Source organism: Acomys russatus, chromosome 28 (genome assembly GCF_903995435.1).
Source record: "Acomys russatus chromosome 28, mAcoRus1.1, whole genome shotgun sequence".
In the NCBI taxonomy this organism is placed as follows: Eukaryota; Metazoa; Chordata; class Mammalia; order Rodentia; family Muridae; genus Acomys; species Acomys russatus.
Window position 1 is genome coordinate 13450013 of NC_067164.1, and position 22721 is coordinate 13472733.

Below are 22721 nucleotides of genomic sequence, written 5' to 3' on the forward strand. Positions count from 1 at the left end.
TCTAGCCCAGTATATCTGACAGACATATTTGTGAGGCAGGAACTATTAAAGACTTGCTTTGCCTGTCTTGGCAGAGTTTAACTGTCAACTCTGCCTGCAAGTTTTAGGCAGAATTCTGTCAGTGGTCGAAATGAGGCCATTTTTCCCAATCACTGTTTTGCCATATTTGAAGCCATCTCCATAAGGAGGTTCATTGATGCTCATCATCATCTTTGAGGTAGGCTGGGTGCTTCCAGGAGTTAATCTGTCTTGTTGTCAAAGAATCATTAAAACAATATAAACATTTTTAAATGCTATATTCTGTAGGACTCTCAGGTTTTTGAAGACTTTGTCTAAGTTTTTACCTTATCTATGGATAAAATCATACCTATCCATTCCATCTAGGGTATATATTATTGTGATATAAATAGACTAATAATTGAAATGACCACAATTTGATCAGTTGACAATTAACTTGTCTAACTTACTTACCCTAAACAACCTGCAGTAGGATTTTCACTCTGTAGCTTAAAAGTCACTTCTTAGTTATCTGCCTGGTCTCGTTGGAGTCCCAGCATTTGTCCTAATCCCCTGCTAGATGAATTCTCTCAGGGGTAGCACTGAGGGTAGTATGGAAGAGTGAGAGAAATGGAGGGACACAAAGGGTTAAGGAACCCCATAGGGAGATCACCAGCACCTTTGGATCTGGACCCAGGGGTGGGGGACCTGCTCAAACTGATGCACCAACCAAGGACAATGCATATAGAGAACCCAAACTCCCTGCTCAGATGTAGCCAATGGACAGCTCATCCCCCAAGGCTGTGTGGGGAGTGGGGACTGCCTCTGACATGAACTCTGGTGCCCCTCCCCATTTGATCACTTCCCTTTGGTGGGGAGGCCCTACTGGCACACAGAGGAAGGAGATGCAGGCTATCCAGATGAGACTTGATAGGCTGTGGTCAGATGGTGGGGAGAGGAGAGTGCCCCTGTCATAGGTCTAGGGGAGGGGAATAAGGCAGAAAAGGGAGGGAAGCTGGGAATGGGAAGATACAAGTGAGGGCATAACAATTGGAATGTAAGATGAATAAATTATAATAAATAAGTCATGAGTCACTTCTTAGATGAGTCAGGAGCTGAACTCATCAGGAAAATAAGTGACCAACGACTCTACCAAGCTCCTCAGTCTAGAGGCGTCCCACCTGGGCTAGTGTGCCCTCCTTCAAGTGGGAATAGAATCATTTGACTTCAACACACACACACACACACACACACACACACACACACACACACACACACGGAAAGAAAAACTAGTCTGCTTAATATTAAAACTATTAAGTAAGCACACAATCAAACTGCTACTGAATAAAACGATCCTCCTTCACAGTGTTTTTAATTAGGATAGGCCACACATTTTTATTGATTTCAGGTAGTTTTTTTTTAAAATATTGCACATAGAGAATTTCGATAGAAATTTGTACCTATGATGGGAAATTATTGTACTTATTTCTCTGTAACTTAAAATGTGCTTTCCTGTCTGATTTTTATTGGTACTAAGAAAGTCACAATAGTTGCAGATGGGGTGACTGCCTCAGTAAAGAGAGTTTATAATTCAATACTTCTTTTCAGCTAGGCCGTGTTGTGGCCACAGCCTTCCACAAAGCTCAGGCATGAAAGTATATACAGCACAGTCCAACTCAATCTTTGGAAGACACAATCTGATGGAGCACCATGGTCAAGGACTTGCTTCCACCATCCTACAAAGACTATATTGTAAAACCCAAGAACCTTGAGCCGTAGTGAAATAGCAATAATGTAGGCTGATAAAATAGGACACAAATAATCTTTTAACAGTATTTTGTTGGGAGTTCTTTTTTGGTTAAGGCCTCCTGAACCAAGAAACTCAAGATTTCTAATTTTGTTCTTGTTTAGTTTGTTTAAAAGTTTACAGATATTCCCTTATGGGAGTAATTCTTTCAATATAATGATTATACACATTTAAAAGGCATGTAAAATATTGATAGGGGTGGCTGCATGGTTAAGAGCCCTGACTGCTCTTCCAGATGACCTAGGTTCAGTTCCTAGCACCCACAGGGTGGCTCACACCATCTGTCACTCCAGTTCCAGAGGATACCACACCCTCTTCTGACCTCTGGCCATGTATGTGGTGCAGGCATCACTTTCAATAAATTGCAGCCCCCTCTCTTCTCTCCTCCCAGTCCCACCCTCACATCCCCCTTCGCACTTCCCCCATCCTTCTTCTCAGAGAAGGGGAAGCACCCAAATGCTACCAATCTACCATGGCAAATCAAGTCACAGGAGGACTAAGTGCATCCCCTTGTACTGAGACCAGACAAGGCAGGCCAGATAGAGAGGGAGAGAATGAAGATGATTCTTAACATCAATTTAAGCATCTATATGCACTCACATATGTATGAGCACAGACACACATGTACCCACACATATGCAAACACACATATACATACACAATGGGAAAAAATAAAGAAATGGATGTTAAATCATAGTTAGAAGTACCAGGCAGCAATGGCCTGCACTAGAAGATGATATTCCGTTAGATGCCAGTCTTGGCAGCAATCCAGTCTCGGTAGGCAGTCACTCTCGTATAGACTCCTGGCTTGTTGATTTTGCCACATTCGTCTCCCCAGCTAACTATGCCAACAAGGTACCAAATATCTCGAGAATTGGGATGCACCAGTGGTCCTCCAGAGTCACCCTAGATAAAGCAAAGCATATCCATCATTTTGACAGGTTCCTCTCAGATAGTTTAGCTACAGTCAATGATGTTCCAGATGAAGTTTTGAATTATTGGTCCTTTATGGAAGTCATGGAGAAGTGTGTGGTTTAAATCCCTATATGCCCCTAGCCTCCATTAATACTGACCAAAATGTTTTCACTGCTTCTCTTTTTAGATATGAGAAATTGAATGTGCAATATGAGAAGTCATAAACTAGTACCTGAGAAAGTTTTTAGAAAATTCTTTTGAATGTACTTGAAATTCAGAGTTATGTATCTGAGAAAATAGCTGATGAGGGATAGCCATGAGAGGGATAAGAAAATAAGAGTGATTTGGGATTGCCTGACAATACTGAAATCTCTGAAGCCTATGGTTAAGAGGACACACTTGTGATTTGAGACAACCCAGAATTGTGCAAAATTCTACCACCTAGTAGCTCCGTGATAATATAAGGTATTTAATGTTCCTCTACCTCCATTTCCTTATCTATGAAATGAGAATGATAGTACTTACACCAAACAATTATGATGAGAATTAAATGAATTAATATTAGTGACGTTCTAGGACAGAACTCGACTCAGAGAAAATCTATCATCAGTACCTATCAAACACTTGTAGACAAAAAAAAATAAAAATAAAAATAAAACACTTATAGACATGGGCTACCTATAGGAAACAATCACTTTAGAGGGTGGCATTCAGGTCTGTCAAAGCACACCTAAATGAAGAACAAAATGGTCCCCATATTTATGATCCTAACAAAACGATAGCAGTTGTTTATATAGCAAGTGGTCCTTGTGATTTCCAGACTTACCTGGCAAGCATCAATATTGCCTTCCATGTAACCAGCACAGAGCATTGTGTCCTCTACCCTGCCGCCATAAGCTTCTTCAGCATTGCAAGCGTTTGTATCAATAATCTTAACAGGTGCTTTCTGAAGTAACAGTGGGGATTCCCCTAGAGGAAGTCAACATGTCAACAAAACGGCTTCGGAGAACCCCCTTAGTCTTCTATGCAGATCACCTTTACTTGGCTCTTGCTTCTTTTTAGGATAAACTACTTCTGCCTCCCTCCAACTAATGAAAAAGAGTTGTTGAAAATATTCATCAGCAACACCTTTCAAGTGTTGCTGAATGTTTCCCCAACCCCCTCCTTCATACATCATTGGTACAGATATTTTTCTATTAATTTCTACAAGGCAGATATTTTCTACATCTAAGATGGTCTCCTCTGAATGTTTCAAGCCAAAGCAGTTTGCAAAGTTCTGTGCAATCTACCCTGAGAGATGGCCTGGAGGACTGGGCGTCCAGGGATAAAATGCCGCCTTACATGCTGCACTGAAAACTGCTTGTTCACATGCCCTTGTTTCTCACACTGTGCTCTGTCATCTGACTCACCGTTGTGTGAAAGTGCTCCCCATCCTGTAACGACAACTCCTTCACCTGGTGAGAAAATCTCTGTGGCTTCTGGAAGACAGACCCGATGTACGTCGTTCTTGAAGGTGACTTTTTCAGTGAGCACAATTACTGCGATGTCATCATGGTGGTCCCCCTTAGCATAGTTTTCATGAATAATAATTTCCTGAACATAATGCTGCAGGTAGGGTGGTGCTATTCTAGTGCCAAAGCTAATAGTTAAGTTTTTTGGATTTTTTGTCCTAAGGGAATAAAAAAAACATACATTTTTGTATGACAGAAATACTGCCTTTTATAGCACATAGTAGAATATATATATATGCCATATGTTTTTGTGGCATCAAGATTTCATTGCACCATGGCCCATTACAATGATGCAGTATTATTTAAATTTTTTCTGACATACTTATTTTATGTACATAAGTGCTCTGCTCATATATATTTATATGTACCACATATCTTGAGCCCTTGGAGGTAAGAAAATGATATTGGATCCTCTGAAACTGTAGTTATGGACAATTGGGAGTGGCCATGTGGGTGCTAGCTCCTTGGAAAGTGCTCTTAACTGCCAGTTTAGCTCTCCAAACCCATATAGTCTGATTTTCAAATTCATTTTTTAAACATCTTGTTTTAATTTCTTCACAGTACACTAGATATAGGGATAATGTCTATGTCTTAAAAAGGCTTAACTTTAATGCATGTTGGGCATACACATAGGTAATTATAAATGCTTAATGTTTATGCACATAATTAATGACACCAATAAAAATAGGAGATATAAGACTGCATCTTTAAGAAGAAGGAAATTTTTGCTTTTAGAGAAAGCAGAATTTTAGACTGAGCCACATTTGCCTAGGTGACCATAATACCTGGGTGGTAGGCTAGAGGGAGAGATGAGATACAATGTGGAATACTAGCAATTGCAGGTGGTTTAGGACCTGAAAAATAAAGTGATGAGAAATAAGACTAGTGTAAGAAAAAAAAGGCGTATGAAAAAAAAATGAATAGCTTCTATTTTTATTGGTGAAGTATGAAAGGCTGAGGTAGGCTGATCAGGAATTTGCCTTTCAAACCAGGACGCTCATAAAAATGGAAGACAATTTGCCTAAGGCGAGGACTGTCCACCCCCATAACCTGAGAGAACATGACAAACTTACTTTTGGAAACAGTGAGCTGCTGTTAGTAGAAATCTTTCGCCAACGAGTGATGCCCCACAGTGGTGTTTGCCGTTCACTCTGAGACTTGCCTGCCATGGCCATTCTCCTTTGTGAGCAGTGGAACCCCCCTTGATCCTGTCATGGGTTGCTGACATTCTTGGTCGTCTCCCGCAGCCTTCAGAGACGGCCAGTTTGGTTTCATTGAGAATAGAAAAATATTTATTTAGTGACAATGCAGAAGGTGAACTGGGTTCTTTTCTTTTCTTTTTTTTAAATAATTTTTTTATTAATTTATTCTTGTTACATCTCAATGTTTATCCCATCCCTTGTGTCCTCCCATTCTTCCCTCCCTCTCCCCCCCCCCCATTTTCCCCTTATTCCCCTCCCCTATGACTGTTCCTGAGGGGGATTTCCTCCCCCTGTATATGCTCATAGGGTATCAAGTCTCTTCTTGGTAACCTGCTGTCCTTCCTCTGAGTACCACCAGGTCTCCCCCTCCAGGGGACATGGTCAAATGTGAGGCACCAGAGTACGTGAGAAAGTCATATCCCACTCTCCACTCAACTGTGGAGAATGTTCTGACCATTCAGCAGTTCCGGTTGGTTATAACTGATGCTATCAGCGTCCAACACTGGATAGAAATAGAATTGTTCATATAGGAAACACCAACAGTCCCAGGAGCCTCTCTGTAAATGTTGTGTTTATTTCCTCAGATGGAGTAGGATGAGAGCCATTCCCAAGGTTTTCGAGCTTTTTCTGAAATTTCACTGGCTGGTTTAGCTCTGCTGTACTGGCTTAAACTCCTCTCCAAGTTGACTAGTTCAAACTGGATTCTCTTGACTTCTGACTGAATTTCTCTGCCTGGCCTCAAACTAATTATGACAATATGTTTTAGTTTCCTGGCTCCCTCTATCTTCATCTGTGCCTAGCCTGTTCTCTTCAAAACCCGTCTCTGTAAAACCATGCCAGTAACCAACTCTCAGGGGAAAAAGTTTCTTTCTCTCTCACTGAGCTACTCTCAAGTAGCCTCCTTCCTGTCATATTCTCATAAGAGTTGGACGTATCCTATCATTCCGTCAAATCTTTCTCTGATTCATCACTTTGTCTGCCCCTCAATTAGATGCCACTTTCAAGTAGATGCTGCTTCCTTCTGTGAACTAACCTTACCTTCATTGTTTTGGATTAATTGTGTGTACTAAGGGCGTGTCTATATTCCAACCGGATTATACTCTAGTCCAGAGCATCTCTGCATTCCAGCCAGAACCCCCAGATCTAGAAAGTCTTTGGATGTGATCTGTTGCCAGAGCAGCCATGTGGCTGGATTAAAATTCTTCTCTGTCTCTCACATAGTAACTTTAACCCTTGGAAAATATGTAAGTTGTGGGAAGCAAAGCCATGGTTAACTCACAGGCTCTACCACTAGACTCCTGAATTTGAATCCTGGCACTATCATTTACAAGCTGGATGAATCTGGGCAATTTTTGCACTTATTTGTGAGTCAGTGTAATTGTAATCATACTTCTCTCTTGGAGTGTTTTGAATATTGTGTAAAATATTATTACATTAAAACATGCTGCACCCTGTTGTAATAGTCTTAGCTATTGCTGTTTAGATTACCTCATGTTTAACTGGAAAGTATTTGAACTTACGGCTGTTGATAATCTTCTCAGCATCAACCTTATTGATTTCTGAAATAGAGCAAGAAGTCCACAGTAAATTTAAACTGGGCAATGGAGATATTCTTTCTCACATACCAGAGGATCCATCAGTAATTTTTCATCCAGAACAGAGTATCATAGCAAATAAAGAATTAACTTATTGGAATTTTTCTTCTGCTTCATTAGAACACATTGTATTAAAATATCATAACTTCCACTTGAGAAATTACATTTTCATTAAAATATAGTCTTATATCATTTATTGTCAAAAATTGGGACTATCTTCTCTTGAAAAAAAAAGTTCCATAAGTAAACTTGATTCATTTATTCATATCAGTATATAAAAACAACTCCTAAAAAGTGACAAGTATTAAAAGTGCAAATCTAATGTTAATTTGCATTCATAAATAAAATAAGAATAAAACACACTATCACTTATAATATTTGCTAAGTATATTAATATCTATCATAGAATCAAAATCTGTCTCTTTTTATTCTAAGCAACTGCAGAATGGGAATTTCTAGAAAATGAATAAAAGAATGAAAATACCGCTCATCTAAGATGATATTCATTTAAATTGTATTAAAGATAGTCTTTGTACTTGGTGTTTATGACATGTCCTAGGCACAAAAAATGATGCAGTGACAATGCTCTCATCTAACAACAGGTAAGCTTACCCACGAGCTTCAGAGACTCAGGATCTGCAGTCAGGGATCCCGGGTTGCTCTCTAGCATCTGACGTAAGATGCTTTCAATTCTCCTTCTTGTGTTTTCCTTCTTTGACCTAGCATCCTTAAACACCAGCCATATATGTGCTGTCACACTGTTGCTTTCAGGACTGAAAAAATATAAAGTTTTCATACAGTGTTAAAACTAACATTTCCTCCTCTGATATTTCATATCTTGATTTTTGTCCCCTCTTTATGGGTTTTTACCTTAACATCACATTAGGTGAAGCTTTCAGTCTGTGATGTGCCTGCTTGCATGTGCCAACTGAATGTATGCAGTTATGCTATGCATTTTGGAGGACATGCAATTCTAAATAATTCCTTAAGAAATAGAACTAGCCTGAGGTACCAAGGAAAGATGATCATTGAAGAACTGAGACATATCTATACATTTGTCAATCATTTATTGAGCAATTGTTATAGACGTGCAACTTTGATGAATTTCACTAGCTCATTACTGTGGCACAGTTCCTATTCTCCAGGAATTTTCAGAATTTTATGAGAGGTAAGGTATGTGTAAAGAAAGCTGTACCATATGAAGCAGAAATAGTAAGGTATTTATCTTAACTAGGGATACATGGAGGAATTACACATAACTTAAAGAATTACAGAAAAGCTCATGGAAGCATTGATATACAATTGGACATTAAAGTGCTTTTATTTCTGTTTCATCATCAAACTGAACTTTTCAACCAATGTAGGTGAGTAGAGCTATATCATAGAATAACCTTTAGTAATGATATTAGCTAGCATTTATTGGTTAGTGCTATGTTACAGGTACTTTGTTGTTATGTTTATTGATACATATTTCTTCATCTCTATTACTCTACAGTAAAAGTGTTGTTGTCTGGGTTTATGATCAAGGACAAACTCAATATCTGAGAGATTATGTAATTATTCAGGAGTAGAAATTTTACTCAATACAAATGAGAGAGCCTATACTCTGAATTCTTTACACTACACATTGTAGCCCTATGCCTAGTTACCCAGTCTCTAGGAGATTGGGATGAGACTGAGAAGGATCTTAATGCTAGCCAGTACATAGCAACAATGGCAAAATGAGTAAAACTGACCTTGAAGTAATTTGACAATGGTGTTCAAGGAAGATTAATGTGGTTTTGGAAAAGAGTGACAAGCTGAAAGACTAAGCAATGGATATATGGATATTACATGTTACCCCTGGGGACAGTGTCTGTAGGAACCTCAATGCTGTGTGTATAAATCAATAATTCTGAAGAGGTACTCAGTTCATGTAAATTTGATTTATATAACAGCACATGCCAAGAGAAGCACACTGTCCTGTGGCCTCTTCTTCACTTTGTCTGGACTCTTGCTACCTATGGATACCTAAATTGCACGCATAAGTAATAATACAAAACAGAAACACACACATGCGCACACATGCAGCCCATGCATTGCATGCATTCACGCACATACTCACCGTGTTCAGTCACCTCAGAGAGGTACTTGGGCCCTTCAGCTTCAGTTTTGCATTTTGGTGCAATAGTCAAATTAGCACAAGGTTAATGCTAATGGGAACCTTCATCTATTCTGTGATTCTATGAGTCACATGGGCCCAAGAACCCGAGAAGAAAGTGGCTTTGCTCACAGTAAAAACAAACTTCACTTTCATTTGAAATGTATTTGTTTGCAAATATTCCTACACACACCGTTTTTATTTTGCATAGAGGTCTATGATACAGACAAGGAATCTGTTGTCATTGATATTTCATAAGACAGAGATAAATTGAGGTGGTCATGTGACTCTTTTAAGATTCTGTGGCTATTAAGTTATAAAATTATCAAATCTGGGCTCAGGTTGTGCACTGTCTATTCTACAGCTCTCCGTGCTACTCTTTGCCTCTCTACATCCATGTTCAGGGAACATATAGTTTCTTTTTATGATGTGTGGAGGCCATTTGTGTCATCATAGTCTTGTCCAGATGTGATTTTTTCCACCTTATTTAAGAAGAACCAGATCTGGGCCCAGGGGTCCTGCGCAAACTATGGTACCAACCAAGGACAATATATGCAGTAAACTTCAAACCCCTACCCAGATCTACCCAATGGACAGGACATTCTTCACAGTTGAGTGGAGAGTGGGGACTGACTTTCACACGAACTCTGGTGCCCCATATTTGACCATGTCCTCTGGATGGGGAGGCCTGGTGGCACTCAGAGGAAGGATAGCAGGCTACCAAGAAGAGACTTGATACCCTATGAGCATATACAGGGGGAGGAAGTCCCCCTCAGGAACAGTCATAGAGGAGGGGAATAAGGGGAAAATGGGAGGGAGGGAGGAATGGGAGGATACAAGGGATGGGATAACAATTGAGATGTAATATGAATAAATTAATAAAATATATTAAAATAAAAAATAACCCCAAGAGCAATTCCAAAAACATTTAGCTAGCAACTGGAAAAATAGGAGAAAATGAAATCTATATTTTGATAGTCATTAATAAAAACAATAGAGGATCAAGCAATTGGCTTAGGGACATCTAGTGGGACAAATACTTAGGAAGTGAGAGGGGTAAGTCAGGTGTGATTTAAACATCAATATAGTCCCTTAAGCCTAATGAACTCCACCATACAAGGACATTTTTGCCTTTGTGTAATATTGAACAACTATGCTGACATGTATGACAATCAGTGCTTAATCATTGTTGACAGTGGCTGTGACATCAGAAGACTCTAGATTTATTCTCCCTGGAGTACTTGAAGTATAATAATAATAATAATAATAATAATAATAATAATAATAATAATAATAATAATAATAATAAATAATGAGGAGGAGGAGGGAGGAGGAGGAGGAGGAGGAGGAGGAGGAGAAGAAGAAGAAGAAGAAGAAGAAGAGAAGAAGAAGAAGAAGAAGAAGAAGAATGGCCCTATCTCCTTTGCTGATGATTAATGATAGCTACTTACACCAATGTGATGATTTGAGAGTTGATATATTGTCTGTAAATGTTAGAACTTTGAAAGGCATCAACCATCTATGATGAGAAAACATACAATTAAACATCAAGTTCCAATAGTATATTTATATTTATACTTTAAGCAATTAAAAAGTACAAGGTTATCTAGCTTACTTTAGTCTCGAGGATTTTACTGAGGTAGTTACTTTCTGGTGATGTCTCCCTTTCATAATTTCTGTCATATGGAATATTCAGCACTTTAAAGCTACCTTGATAGTAGTATATCTTGTTTTCTGTGCGATAAAAATAATTCAAGTACTATTTAAATTAAATACACTTCAAATCAAGACACATATTGCATAGTAAACACAAAGCAGGATGTACTGTGCTCATTAGCTGCTGATAGCCCCTTGTGAGTGTTTCTGGAATGATTGAGTAAATAATCTCAGTATTGTAGAAAGTGGTTTTAAAACCAATAATAGAAAACAGATGGAGAGAAATATTAAGAAAAATAACATCTTTTTATCTTTGTGTGTGTGTGTGTGTATGCATGTATGTGTGCATGTGTGCTCATGTGTGTATATGTGTGCACACAGGAGTGATTTATGCATATGATGCACATATGTGCATATATGCTTGTATGTGAGAATTGGGGCAAGCAAGTGCCACAGCACATGTGTGAAAAATTAGAGGATAGCTTCAGATATCAGTCCTTACCTTCTATTTTGTTTGAAGTGGGATCTCTTTGTTTGCTATAGTGAATGCCTGGCTAAGTGACCTGCTAACTTCCAATGACTCTCTTGTGTTAACCTCCATTTTCCACATGGGTACTATGATCATAGATGTGCACTGCTATATCTTGCTTTACTTGTGTTCTGGATTCTGAACCCCAGTCCTCATAATGGGAGGATTTTTTCACTGAGAAATCTCTCCAACCCTAAAAATAGCATCTTGATTGATACAGAAAGAACTATATATTATAACAGCTTCTGTTTAGAGTAACCAGTTTTTACAAGTTACTATTCATTAAGTATTACTATCATATGATACTATGGAAAAATCTTAAGGACACTAATTTTCCAAGAGAAATATAGTCTCACAGTAATTAGGTAATTTGCCTACTATTATATATCTATTAAGAAGAGCCAATGATTAAAAACTCAATCCTCTTACTCCAAGGCCTACAATTAATACAAGATAATATATAATATAATATAATATAATATAATATAATATAATATAATATAATATGGATAATGTCAAGAGACATTTGCAATTTTGAAAAACAATCCCCAGTAAGATTGATAAAGACCAACAAAACAAGTAACAACAAATGCTGGTGAAGTTGAATTAGTGGAAATGCAAATTGGTGCAGTAGCTCTGGAAATCAGTATGGGAAATCCTTTTTAAAAATCTACCTTATGACCCAGCTTGTCCACCCTTTTGCATATGCCCAAAGGGCTTCATATCCTCCTCCACAGATACTTGCTCAGCAATGTTCATTGCTGTATTCACAATAGCTAAGAACTGGAAACAATCTAAATGTCCTACAAGAGATGAATAAATAATAGAAATGTGCTACATGTGCACAATGGAATATTTTTCAACTGTAGAGAAAAATGAGATTGTCAATGTTTCAGGTAAATGGATAGACCCAAGAAATATTATTTTGCATGAGGTATCGCAGACAGATCCAGGATGACAAATGCCACGTGTTCTCTCTGATCTGAAGTTCTAGGCTCCAAATCTTTGGATGTAAGTATGCAACATAGAGAAACCACAGATATGAGACAAGCATAGCTATGACCCCACCAAAGAAGAGGTTCTTTGACCTACAGAATATGGCATTTAAAGATGTTTTCATTATTCTAAAGACTCTTTGACAACAAGACAAGTTAACACCTGGCAACACCCAGCCTACCTCAAAGAAGCTGATGAGCATCAAAGAACCTCCTTTTGGAGCTAGCTTCAAATATGCCAATCCAGCCACTGATCAAAATGTCCAAGTTTCTGCCACAGAGAGAATTCTGCCTAAAAATGAGCAAGCTTAGATGCAGGCAGAGTTGACGGCCGAACTCTGCCAAGAGAGGGTAAGCAAGTCCTCAGTAGTTCCTGCCTTGCAAATATGTCTGTCAGATATATTGGGCTAGAAGGCTGAAGATTATACTCCAGTGCTATAGAGTTTTGAGTGACTGTCCAGGCAGTAAACTGTCTCTGTCATTCTTTTTTTTTCATTTTGGAAGCTGCTAACCTGCACTTCTGGTTCACTCGGGCATTTAAGTTTTGAGACTTCCTTCTCAGGTCTCTAATGGGGTTAAAGACCAGATAGTTTAATCTCACAAGTAAGCTTAGTTGGTTAGGGGTTAAGAAGTTTTTAGATCAAGATAGATGTTTTAAGTTAATAGAGATGAGATATGATGGATATTGATCTTCATTCAGAAATTTAGACCCAACAAGATAGGAAAGATGTTTACTTCAAGTTTGCCAAATACAAATAGCCAAATCATTGTGAATATAACATTTATATAATTCCTGATTGTCTTGTGGTTCTTTCTGCTGTATGTAGTTTATTTTGTTCATGTGTAAAAATATAAATGTATGTGTTAAAAAAGAAATATAATTTTAAAAATCATGGAAAAAAAAAAGAAGAGTCTCTTTACAGAAAATGGAGGCTATCACAGAAAACCACAACTGTATAAAACGAAGAGATCAACAGATCACGGAAAGGCCAGCCTGAATGCATACATCCATATCACAGCTCATGCTTCTATGCCTCACAGAGTATCATGGGATAGAGTATGGAAAGGTTGTAAGAGCTAGAATATCAGGAAGTCAGCTGTGAAACAGTCTTAGAAATGGCTGCATTCAGGGCTTGCACAGGTCTACATCAGATGGGATCTAAGAGCTGGAAGGAGATGTGGACACATGATTTCATCCCTAGGCCATTTGATAAACATATCTCCATTTGATAACCACTTTCAAGTGAAAATTTAGCTCTCTCCAAGAGTGTCTCTCTGGAGAAACAAAACAGTCTTAAGGGTAGTTCACATGCCAAGCACTATATGTCCAAAACAATGTAAACTCAACAGCATCTTTGGAGGTTCCTTGTCTCATACTGTTAAGTCAGAACATTTCTTTTAACCTTACTGACTTCTGAGTTTGTGTTTTTATGGGATTCCTCTGTGTGTGTGTGTGTGTGTGTGTGTGTGTGTGTGTGTGTGTGTGTGTGAACGTGTGTGTCTCTGCATCTATCTATACTTCCTGTGCTTTTTCTTTAACTCATTATCTTGTTTGTTTGCTTTGTCCTATTTTGATTTGTTTGGTTTTTATTTATTTTATTACTCCTTGGATGTCCAACTGTTTTCTAATGTAAATAGTATATATTGTGTGAAAAATCCATATGCAATAAAAAGAAAGAAAAAATGAAATGGTTGAAAAAACAAGACTGAAGAATGACAGTGTCAATGGGCATGCTAACATGAAGAAATTTCCATGGGTCCTCAGCCCTAGACAAGAAATTCAGGCAGCAAAGTACTAACAGTTGAGAGAGAGAGATAATTAGCCTTTCTTGAGGATGAACCCCTTTATTGCTTATCCAATACACAGTGGTCAACTCTGAAACCACATACATACCACCAAAAGAAGGCTGTTTCTCTCTCTCTCTCTCTCTCTCTCTCTCTCTCTCTCTCTCTCTCTCTCTCTCTCTCTCTCTCTGTGTGTGTGTGTGTGTGTGTGTGTGTATGTGTGTGTGTAACAATAATATCAAAGAAAATTAGGCTATCATAAAAGTGAGAGACATGGGCTGAAAGGAAGTTAGCTGGGAGAGGCTGGAGGGAGAAAAGAGAAGCAGGTAAAGTGATTCAGTTCTATTTTAATAAATAATGTCTGACATTTCTAATCTATTTACAAGGATTTCTATATTGCCTTTCTTATTAATAAATAACTAAAATGTCCATATCTCTTGGATTCTCTTCTTCACATACAATAACCATAAAGCTTTAATTACAAACTAACAAACATACCACATGGTAGAGTAAATTATTTTGCTTGTCTATCAGGTATCTGCTAGTGATACTTTCTTGCAGGACTCAAGGTCCCCAATGGCACTATAGAGGGAGATAACTGCTTCTTTATATCTCACAGAAATCGAAATAAGAACACAGCAAAGAGAAATAAAAATGTATACAAACCTACTGCCAAAAAGTGAACTGAGAGTCCAATAATTAGCCCTAAGGCTGCCAGCACTCCAAGCACACCAAGGATGGTTATCCACAATGGGAAGGATTTGCGGGGTTCTATGACTGATCTGCAAATGAAGGACACGAAACAGCTATCATAAAACATTCAAATTTCTCATATCTGTGTTACATTGCTCTTGTTGCCTGTAAAATCCCCACAATTAGAAGACACAGAAGACATGAAAGAAAAGGAGGGAAAAGATCAGCTAGATGGCTCAGTGGATAAAACTGCTTGCTGCTGAGCCTCATGACTTGAGTCTGATACCCAGAACCCACATAGTGGAAGGAGAGAACTGAGTCTGGTGAGTCATCCTCTAATACTCACTTATGAACTATGGTGTGCATACATAAGCTTGTGTACACACACACACACACACACACACACACACACACACACACACACACACACACGTGAAATGTAATAAAAAATTTTTAAGAAAAATAGAGGAAGGGGAAAAGATAAGAAGTGCTTCCCTTAAAAGCTACACTATGAAATTTTCTGTTACCACAGCTACAATATAAGAAGCATTTTTCCAGAATATGATTGCTATTGTCATGCCAACTGCTTTGAGGATCTAGTTCTTTCCCATTATCAATGGGAAGCAAAGAGTTAATATCAGTCAACAAAGATGTCAGGGCAGAAAGGAGGGGAAAAGAAGGGAAATATCTCAGAAGTCTTTTTTTTTTTTTTTAATTTATTCTTGTTACATCTCAATGTTTATCCCATCCCTTGTATCCTCCCATTCCTCCCCCCCCCATTTTCCCATTATCCCCTCCCCTATGACTGTCCTGAGGGGGATTACGTCCCCCTGTATATTCTCATAGGGTATCAAGTCTCTTCTTGGCTACTTGCTGTCCTTCCTCTGAGTGCCACCAGGTCTCCCCCTCCAGGGGACATGGTCAAATGTGAGGCACCAGAGTACGTGAGAAAGTCATATCCCACTCTCCACTGAACTGTGGAGAATATTCTGACCATTGGCTAGATCTGGGAAGAGGTTTAAAGTTTACCTCCTGTATTGTCCTTGGCTGGTGCCTTAGTTTGAGCGGGACCCCTGGGCCCAAATCTGCCTATCATATTGTTCTACTTGTAGATTTCTAGGACCATCTGTATCCTTTTATTTTGCTATTCTCCCATGCGTCTCTCATTTAGAGTCCCAATAGGATGCCTTCCCCTCTGTCCCAGTTTTCTGGTAAGTGAAGGCTTTCGTGGGACATGCCCCTTGGGCTTATCTCAGAAGTCTTTAAGGCTAAGACTATCTAAACACTTTGAAACATGATCATGACCCTACATTATTATATCCTTATGTTAAGCACAAGACATATAAAAATATCAATTTCTATACTGGGGGAGAGCTGTGTCTATCCATATTATTAGCTTATTGTTGTGGTTTAGCTAAATCTATCTGTAAGAGCATGCAACAATAGATCTACAAGTGAGGTATATATCACGTTTCATAGCAATCTATGTGGTTGAGAGCCTTGCACTGAGGTGAGATTGGAATCTGAAGGAATTTATCAAAAAAAAGCCTGGGCAGACAGTCTAGGGAAAAGACACAACACAACACGCGGTGCCCAAAGAATAAATGGTGGTTGGCGGTGTAGCTTTTGCACCACACTAAGTCATGAATAGGAGTCTCAAAGTGATAATGTGAGCTCAGGTCATGTCAAACATCTCAAGGCTCTGTGAACAAACCACACTCCACAGCTCCATGTCTTTCTTATGCACTCGGTTCTTTGCCTGATAATATTCACCTCGTGCTTCCCCAGTGATCTGTCACTCAAATATCATCTGTCTATTCTAGCATCTCACCTTCTTTGATATCTTCTATCATGGTCAACCCTCTTACGGTCCTACGTTGAGAATATATATTCAATTTTTACATGTATCATTTTTGCCTCTCTTCATTAGTATGGTCGTTATTTATGGTTTTTTTATGCTCTGGTTGTAGTCTGGAACCTAGCATCACAGATAACTTTAGAACAAGGAGATGAATGAAAACAGGCAGATCAACAGCTACATCTTGAACGATAAAGTGAACAAAAGGATTCAGACTGTTTACAACTTGTATTTTTATCCTCTCAAAACTACAAACATGAGAGCTTATAGTGCCTAGGAAGAAATACACCTGCAGGCAGTGTACATGACAACAATTGAAAGATGAGAAAAGTGACAGGTGAGGACAGCCATAATTAAAACTATTAGAATCCCTGGGAATGGAACAATGGGGGCCTGGAGGGATGGTGTCAAGAAGGGAAAGAAAATAAAGAATTTGAGAAAGCTAACAGACTAAAACTATTTTCCAGAACGTGGCAACTATATTAATAAGGAGAATGGCTGTCTCAAATGGAAGTGCAAAATGAAGCCTACAGGAGATCAGTTGAGGGTAAAAAATAAGTTTTCCAAAGTTGGAATTTGAAGGACTTACAGATTTCTGGTACAGACATACCATGCTGGTGACTGCGAAACCACAGCTATGGATAGGAGCTGAGCAAGCAACTACATGCAGAAAGGACAGAGAACAGAAAACTGGATCAACGTGTGAGAGGGCTCTTAATACTCCACAAAGCTAGAGTCTCTTTTTCCAAGGTACATTTGCTTCCATTATAACAGTGGTTAAGTTGTCATAAGCTATATGAATGGCTTATGAATAGTGTTTACTGAATTTTCCATTCTGAGAGCTCAGTGACCCTGAAAGGTATGTCTTCCACTGACTGCTCACTCAGGTCAAAGGTGCTCAGGCCCGGCAATGCGTTTCTCACTGAGGGGCTCCTAGTCTCACTGTACACCCTTTGTCTGTCTGTCTTCCAGAACTTTTACAAAGTATTATTTTTCTAATTATCTCTTAGCTGTAGATTCATGTTTATGTTTTACTTCTGATTATCTTTGTTTAGAAATTTTAATTCAGAACAGGTTTTTGTACAATAGAAAAACATTAAATTTTTCTTTCTCATTTTGTCTATATAATTTACAGTCTAATAAAAACACAAAATATTAGCCTCTATTAAGCTTTTGCCAAACAAAATTTCTTGTTGTTCATTTAGCCTTTTGTTTAAAGGAAAAAGTTTCTGCTTGCTGACTTTATCCACTGAAATTACTACAGGATACAGGGTTTACTATTACATTCCCTATCCATGTTCTACATTAATTATTTCATGTCACTGTTCAGATTTTGTTTTCTGAGCTTTAGCTGTCTTTTTCAATAGCCCAAAGACATTACAAACTATAATCTAGCATAGATAACTAAATAAGTGCTTCCAATCACAAGGAAGCACAAAAGAAAAATCATTTTAGTGTTAGTCACTTTCTGGTATCCAGCCATAGAGTCTGTGGAAAAAAATCATAAGAAATACTTCCAGGCAACATGGACTATTATATATATATATATATATTGCCATAAATACTGTTGGGCATGAACTTCTCACTGCCACGTTCACAAGGCTGCTAAACAGATGGTTCTGTTTTTTTTGTTTGTTTTTTTTTTTTTGTTTTTTTTTAATTCTACAGCCTGTGGCTAAAGCTAAGAAAACATTGAAAATGATAAACTTAGTTTTAAACTCTACTTCTATCTCTGATGTTGTTTTCAACTTATGCAACCATTCATCATTCAAGCACCCACATGCACCCCAAAGTTCACCTCCTTAAAGCCACCAGCACAGTCTACCACATGCACCCCAAAGTTCACCTCCTTAAAGCCACCAGCACAGGCTACCACATGCACCCCGAAGTTCACCTCCTTAAAGCCACCAGCACAGTCTACCACATGCACCCCAAAGTTCACCTCCTTAAATCCACCAGCACAGTCTACCACATGCATCCCAAAGTTCACCTCCTTAAAGCCACCAGCACAGTCTACCACATTTCCTAATCCTTCCAAGGTCAGTAATGTACTTGACTCAGTGTCTTCCTCTGAGAAGGTGATTACATTATTAGGGCTCAAGGCTTGCCTAGGTAAATAAAAAACTCTTGAAACAATGGCTTGATCATTTTACTGTATTCTTAACCTAGAACTTCACACAGGTGTAAACTAGTAATGAAGAAAGAATGAAATGCCACATAAATAAAATCTATCATCTGCTCTGAATAAAGGTGATAACCTATTTACAAAAACAAACAAACAAAAATTCAATCATAGTGGACATTTTAAACTTAAATTTGCTTGATGTCTCTTTTATTGATAGGTCAGAAATATGAAAAATAAGAAAATTAAGGTCATAAATAAATTAACATCTTTAATACAAAACAAAATGACATAATAATTTTTAAGTCAAGAAATATGGACTTAGTATGTTCTATCACAATAACTCTATCCATTCTAATAATACATTTAGAATTACATTGGATGTTATCAATATAGATGTTTCTTAATGGGCTGGGTTTTTTTTTTTTACCTAAATACATAGATTTAACACATACTTGAGAAAAAATATTTATGTAAAATATTCATTTACGTCTTTACAGAGAACACCCATGAAGTGGCAGCACTATGAAATCCAAGATAATATTTCTGAGTGCACAGTAGAAAGCATGAACTAGTAAACACATGCAGAGTCCATTATCATCGTCATTACTAACCTCCGTTTCCTACTTAACTCACAAGAAACTAAAATGTCTCTGCTAGTGCCTCTCTGCTAGACAACAGTCACACAGTCACCATGTTTTTACAAACATGGAACTAAGTTACATGCCCCTTTTTTGAAGCACCCCTCAAACCAGTGCTTAACACCTTAGATTGCAAACACAAATGCATGTTTATGACAATGTGTCTCCATACTGAAATTCCAAAATGCTGTAGAATCACGATATATTCTCCATCTAAATGCAATTATGTTACCACAGTACTTAAGGTGAGAGTCAAATGGAGGAGACAGTGAAACTCTATTTTGTCAGAATTTTAGGCAGTCAAATGACCACTTACCTATACATAATGTGCTGACACAGTGATCACTGATGTTAATATCAAGGGACCTTCTGAACTCCTTATCTGTTGATAGTGGTTCTCAGGTAAATGCGCTAGCTACAAGGATGTTTGAGATTTTAAGGGCTGGGTACAAAAGTAGAAAGACATTAAAAAGAAACTTGTTTGACAGGTGTGGTAACAACTGAGGATCTGTAGCTTTTAAAGGAAATAACAAAGACTGTGTTTGAATTGCATATTTATAATAGAGACAATGGGTTAACTTGGTCACCAGAAGACCCACCCAAAAGCTTCCACTGCATATTGGTGAGTCAGTGCTCTGACTCAGGAACTATCCATCCTTTCAGCACAGAGACTCTCCCCAGAGAAACCCACAAAGCCATATGAGTATTCTGACAAACTGCTTAACTATAAGTCATCCTTTTTAGGACAAAACAACCCTATGAGGGTGTAAGCCATTTGAAATGTGCTTCAAGAGTCTCATAGGAATAGGTGAATACTTTTGCAGGGATGAAATGACAGGTGAAAGTGGGTTTTCGAGCAGCAAACCATTTCATTCTTAGGATTCTTTGTGGAGAAAATGGAATGGACTAATTAGGCAGTTGAGAGATGTTTTAGCAAATGAACACATATTGAGGTTTTGAGTGACACACCAAGTTCTTATAAAAACAGGGCTCCAGGCACCACTTGGGTTTTTGTAGTACAAATATATTGATTCTTGGGACTCTTTTTGATGTCTTGAGGAAGACATTTATCTATCTTCTAATTAAGTAAATAAATATTTTGCATACTCCTGGAGTTTCATATTGTTTCCAGAAATAGTAATCTACCCTTATACACTAATGGGAAAAGACCAACAAATATAGAAAGTGGATGTATAATTTTATAAGAGATATTTAACCATGCTAGAAGGAAAATACAGCAAGATAGTTGAGTGGCAACTGAGGAGGGGTTGGGTGGCTATCTATAGAGTACTCAGATGGACCGGAAAGATGAAGCTTAGAGAAAAGACAGAATAATGATGCAACCACTGTGGTTTGCCCTATTACTTATATCTGACATTGTTCTTTCAAAAAGTTAAAAGCCAAGGCAATCGCCTAATTAATGGGCCTGCCATACAAGCATTAGAGGTTGGGTTTCCAGAACCCACATAAAATCCTGACCCAGCAGCATCCCTGTGACCTCAACTTTAATAGAGTGGAAACTGGTAGGCCCTGGAAGTCTTTGGCATGCCAGTCTAGCTGAAGTGGCAAGCTCCAGGTACAGTGAAATTTTGTGTCTCAAAATATAAGACACAGAGTGACTGAAGAAGACTGATGATGCTGACCTCTGGCTTCTACACACTATACACCACACATCTGTACACATACGCCAATTTTTAAAATTTTTTTCACTGTCTTCTTGGATAAGATGTAAACTTCTTTGGTTGTTATTCTATACCCTTTGGGGGTACCATCTCTCTTTACCCACAGAATAAGACGATATAGCAGAAAGGACATGGTCACTACATCAATGCCAGACTGAGTGGCATCTACTTGCTTGACATAAATCTTCTTACTTTGAGCATCCCCATAAGTAAAGATGTGTGGGCCAACAGATGCTTGGGAAACTGTTGTTGTCATTGTTGTTGCTTTTTTTGGGTTTTGGATTTTTTGGGGGGTGGCTGGGGTGCAAGATTTCTCGTGTAGCCTTGGCTGTCTTGGAACTTCCTTTGTAGAGCAGGCTGGCCTCCAACTTGTAGAGATCTGGCTGTGTCTTCCTCCCAAGTGTTGGAATTAAAGACCTGCCACCAACCACCCAACCTCTTTTGTTTTAACAGTGACGGCTTGATTTAACTTCAGCCATTTCTTAGTCTTTGTTGAATGGCCAGTATTTCCTGCTATGTTAATTTTATTCAGGATTCATAATTCTGCCTAAAATTCCATATATGTTTTCTAGTGCGTATTCGTGCCTTATAGCCCAACCTAGTCACATTTCTTTCACTTATTGCAAAAGCCTTATCTTCTCAATAATCATATAGTCATAACAACGCTAGCTTTGCATTGAGGTATTTGCTATTATATAAATTTATATTTATATTAGTCCTATGGGTATTCTTATCACTTAAATGTAGGCTGCTTGAACTTGAAAGCGAGAACCATGTCATATATCCCTGTATACATTTCAGATGCTTAGAACCACACTTAGTATTTGGTGGATGTTAACAAATAAGTTAAGTGCTAAAAATCCAAAATACATTGGTGCCTTCTAAAATTGAATAAATATGTTAAATGTTCAATTTTAAGTGTATATTATGCACACACACACACACACACATACATGGTTCTGACATATTTCACAGAAAAACACATGTGACCAATTAACATAAAAATGAATTTACTCTCATTATAACTAGTATTTACAGAAAAAAAAAAAAAAAAAAACATTGGTATGTCACTACCAAAACTAAGAATACTTACTACTTAAAGATTTTTTAAAGAGCTGTAGTTTAGTGGTTAAGATTGCTGACTATTCCTCCACAGGACCTGAATTCTGTTGCCAGCACCCACACAGTGACTCCCAACATCCACAACAACACCATCTTCTGGCCTCTTCAGGCACTGCATGCCCATGTTACACAGGCATATGTGCATTCACATAAAAAATGAACAGATACTTAAAAGACAAGTAAGATTTTTGGAGACCCCGGCACTTGGGAGGCAACAGCAAGACGGTCAGGAGTTCAAAGTCACCCTCAGCTATATGATATCCAGTCTCAAAAAAGCAAAGAAGCAAATCTTTTTAATCAAATGAAAATTCTGTAAGAATAGAGAGAAATGTATTCTCACATCTATTGAGACATCATCTTCTCAGGGCCGTTCAACACTAGCACATATATTCAAACAGAAATACATGAAGAAATTTGTTACAAAATCCCTGATAGCAACAAATAGAAACAAATTATTCAAAAAAAGAATGG

The 22721-nt window shown here is 38.1% G+C and overlaps 1 protein-coding gene across 1 annotated transcript; it reads right to left on the reverse strand.

Moving 5' to 3' along the window:
- Positions 1-2548: 2548 nt before the first annotated feature.
- Positions 2549-21384, reverse strand: LOC127210497 (transmembrane protease serine 11B-like protein). Its single transcript, XM_051170157.1, has 12 exons — positions 21203-21384; positions 18464-18791; positions 17294-17343; positions 14799-14938; positions 10783-10901; positions 10619-10686; positions 7640-7800; positions 6953-6991; positions 5304-5478; positions 4129-4388; positions 3546-3688; positions 2549-2710 (listed from the first exon to the last, which is right to left on the reverse strand). The coding sequence occupies exons 1-12, from the start codon at positions 21382-21384 to the stop codon at positions 2549-2551; spliced, it is 1827 nt and encodes a 608-aa protein (XP_051026114.1).
- Positions 21385-22721: the final 1337 nt, after the last annotated feature.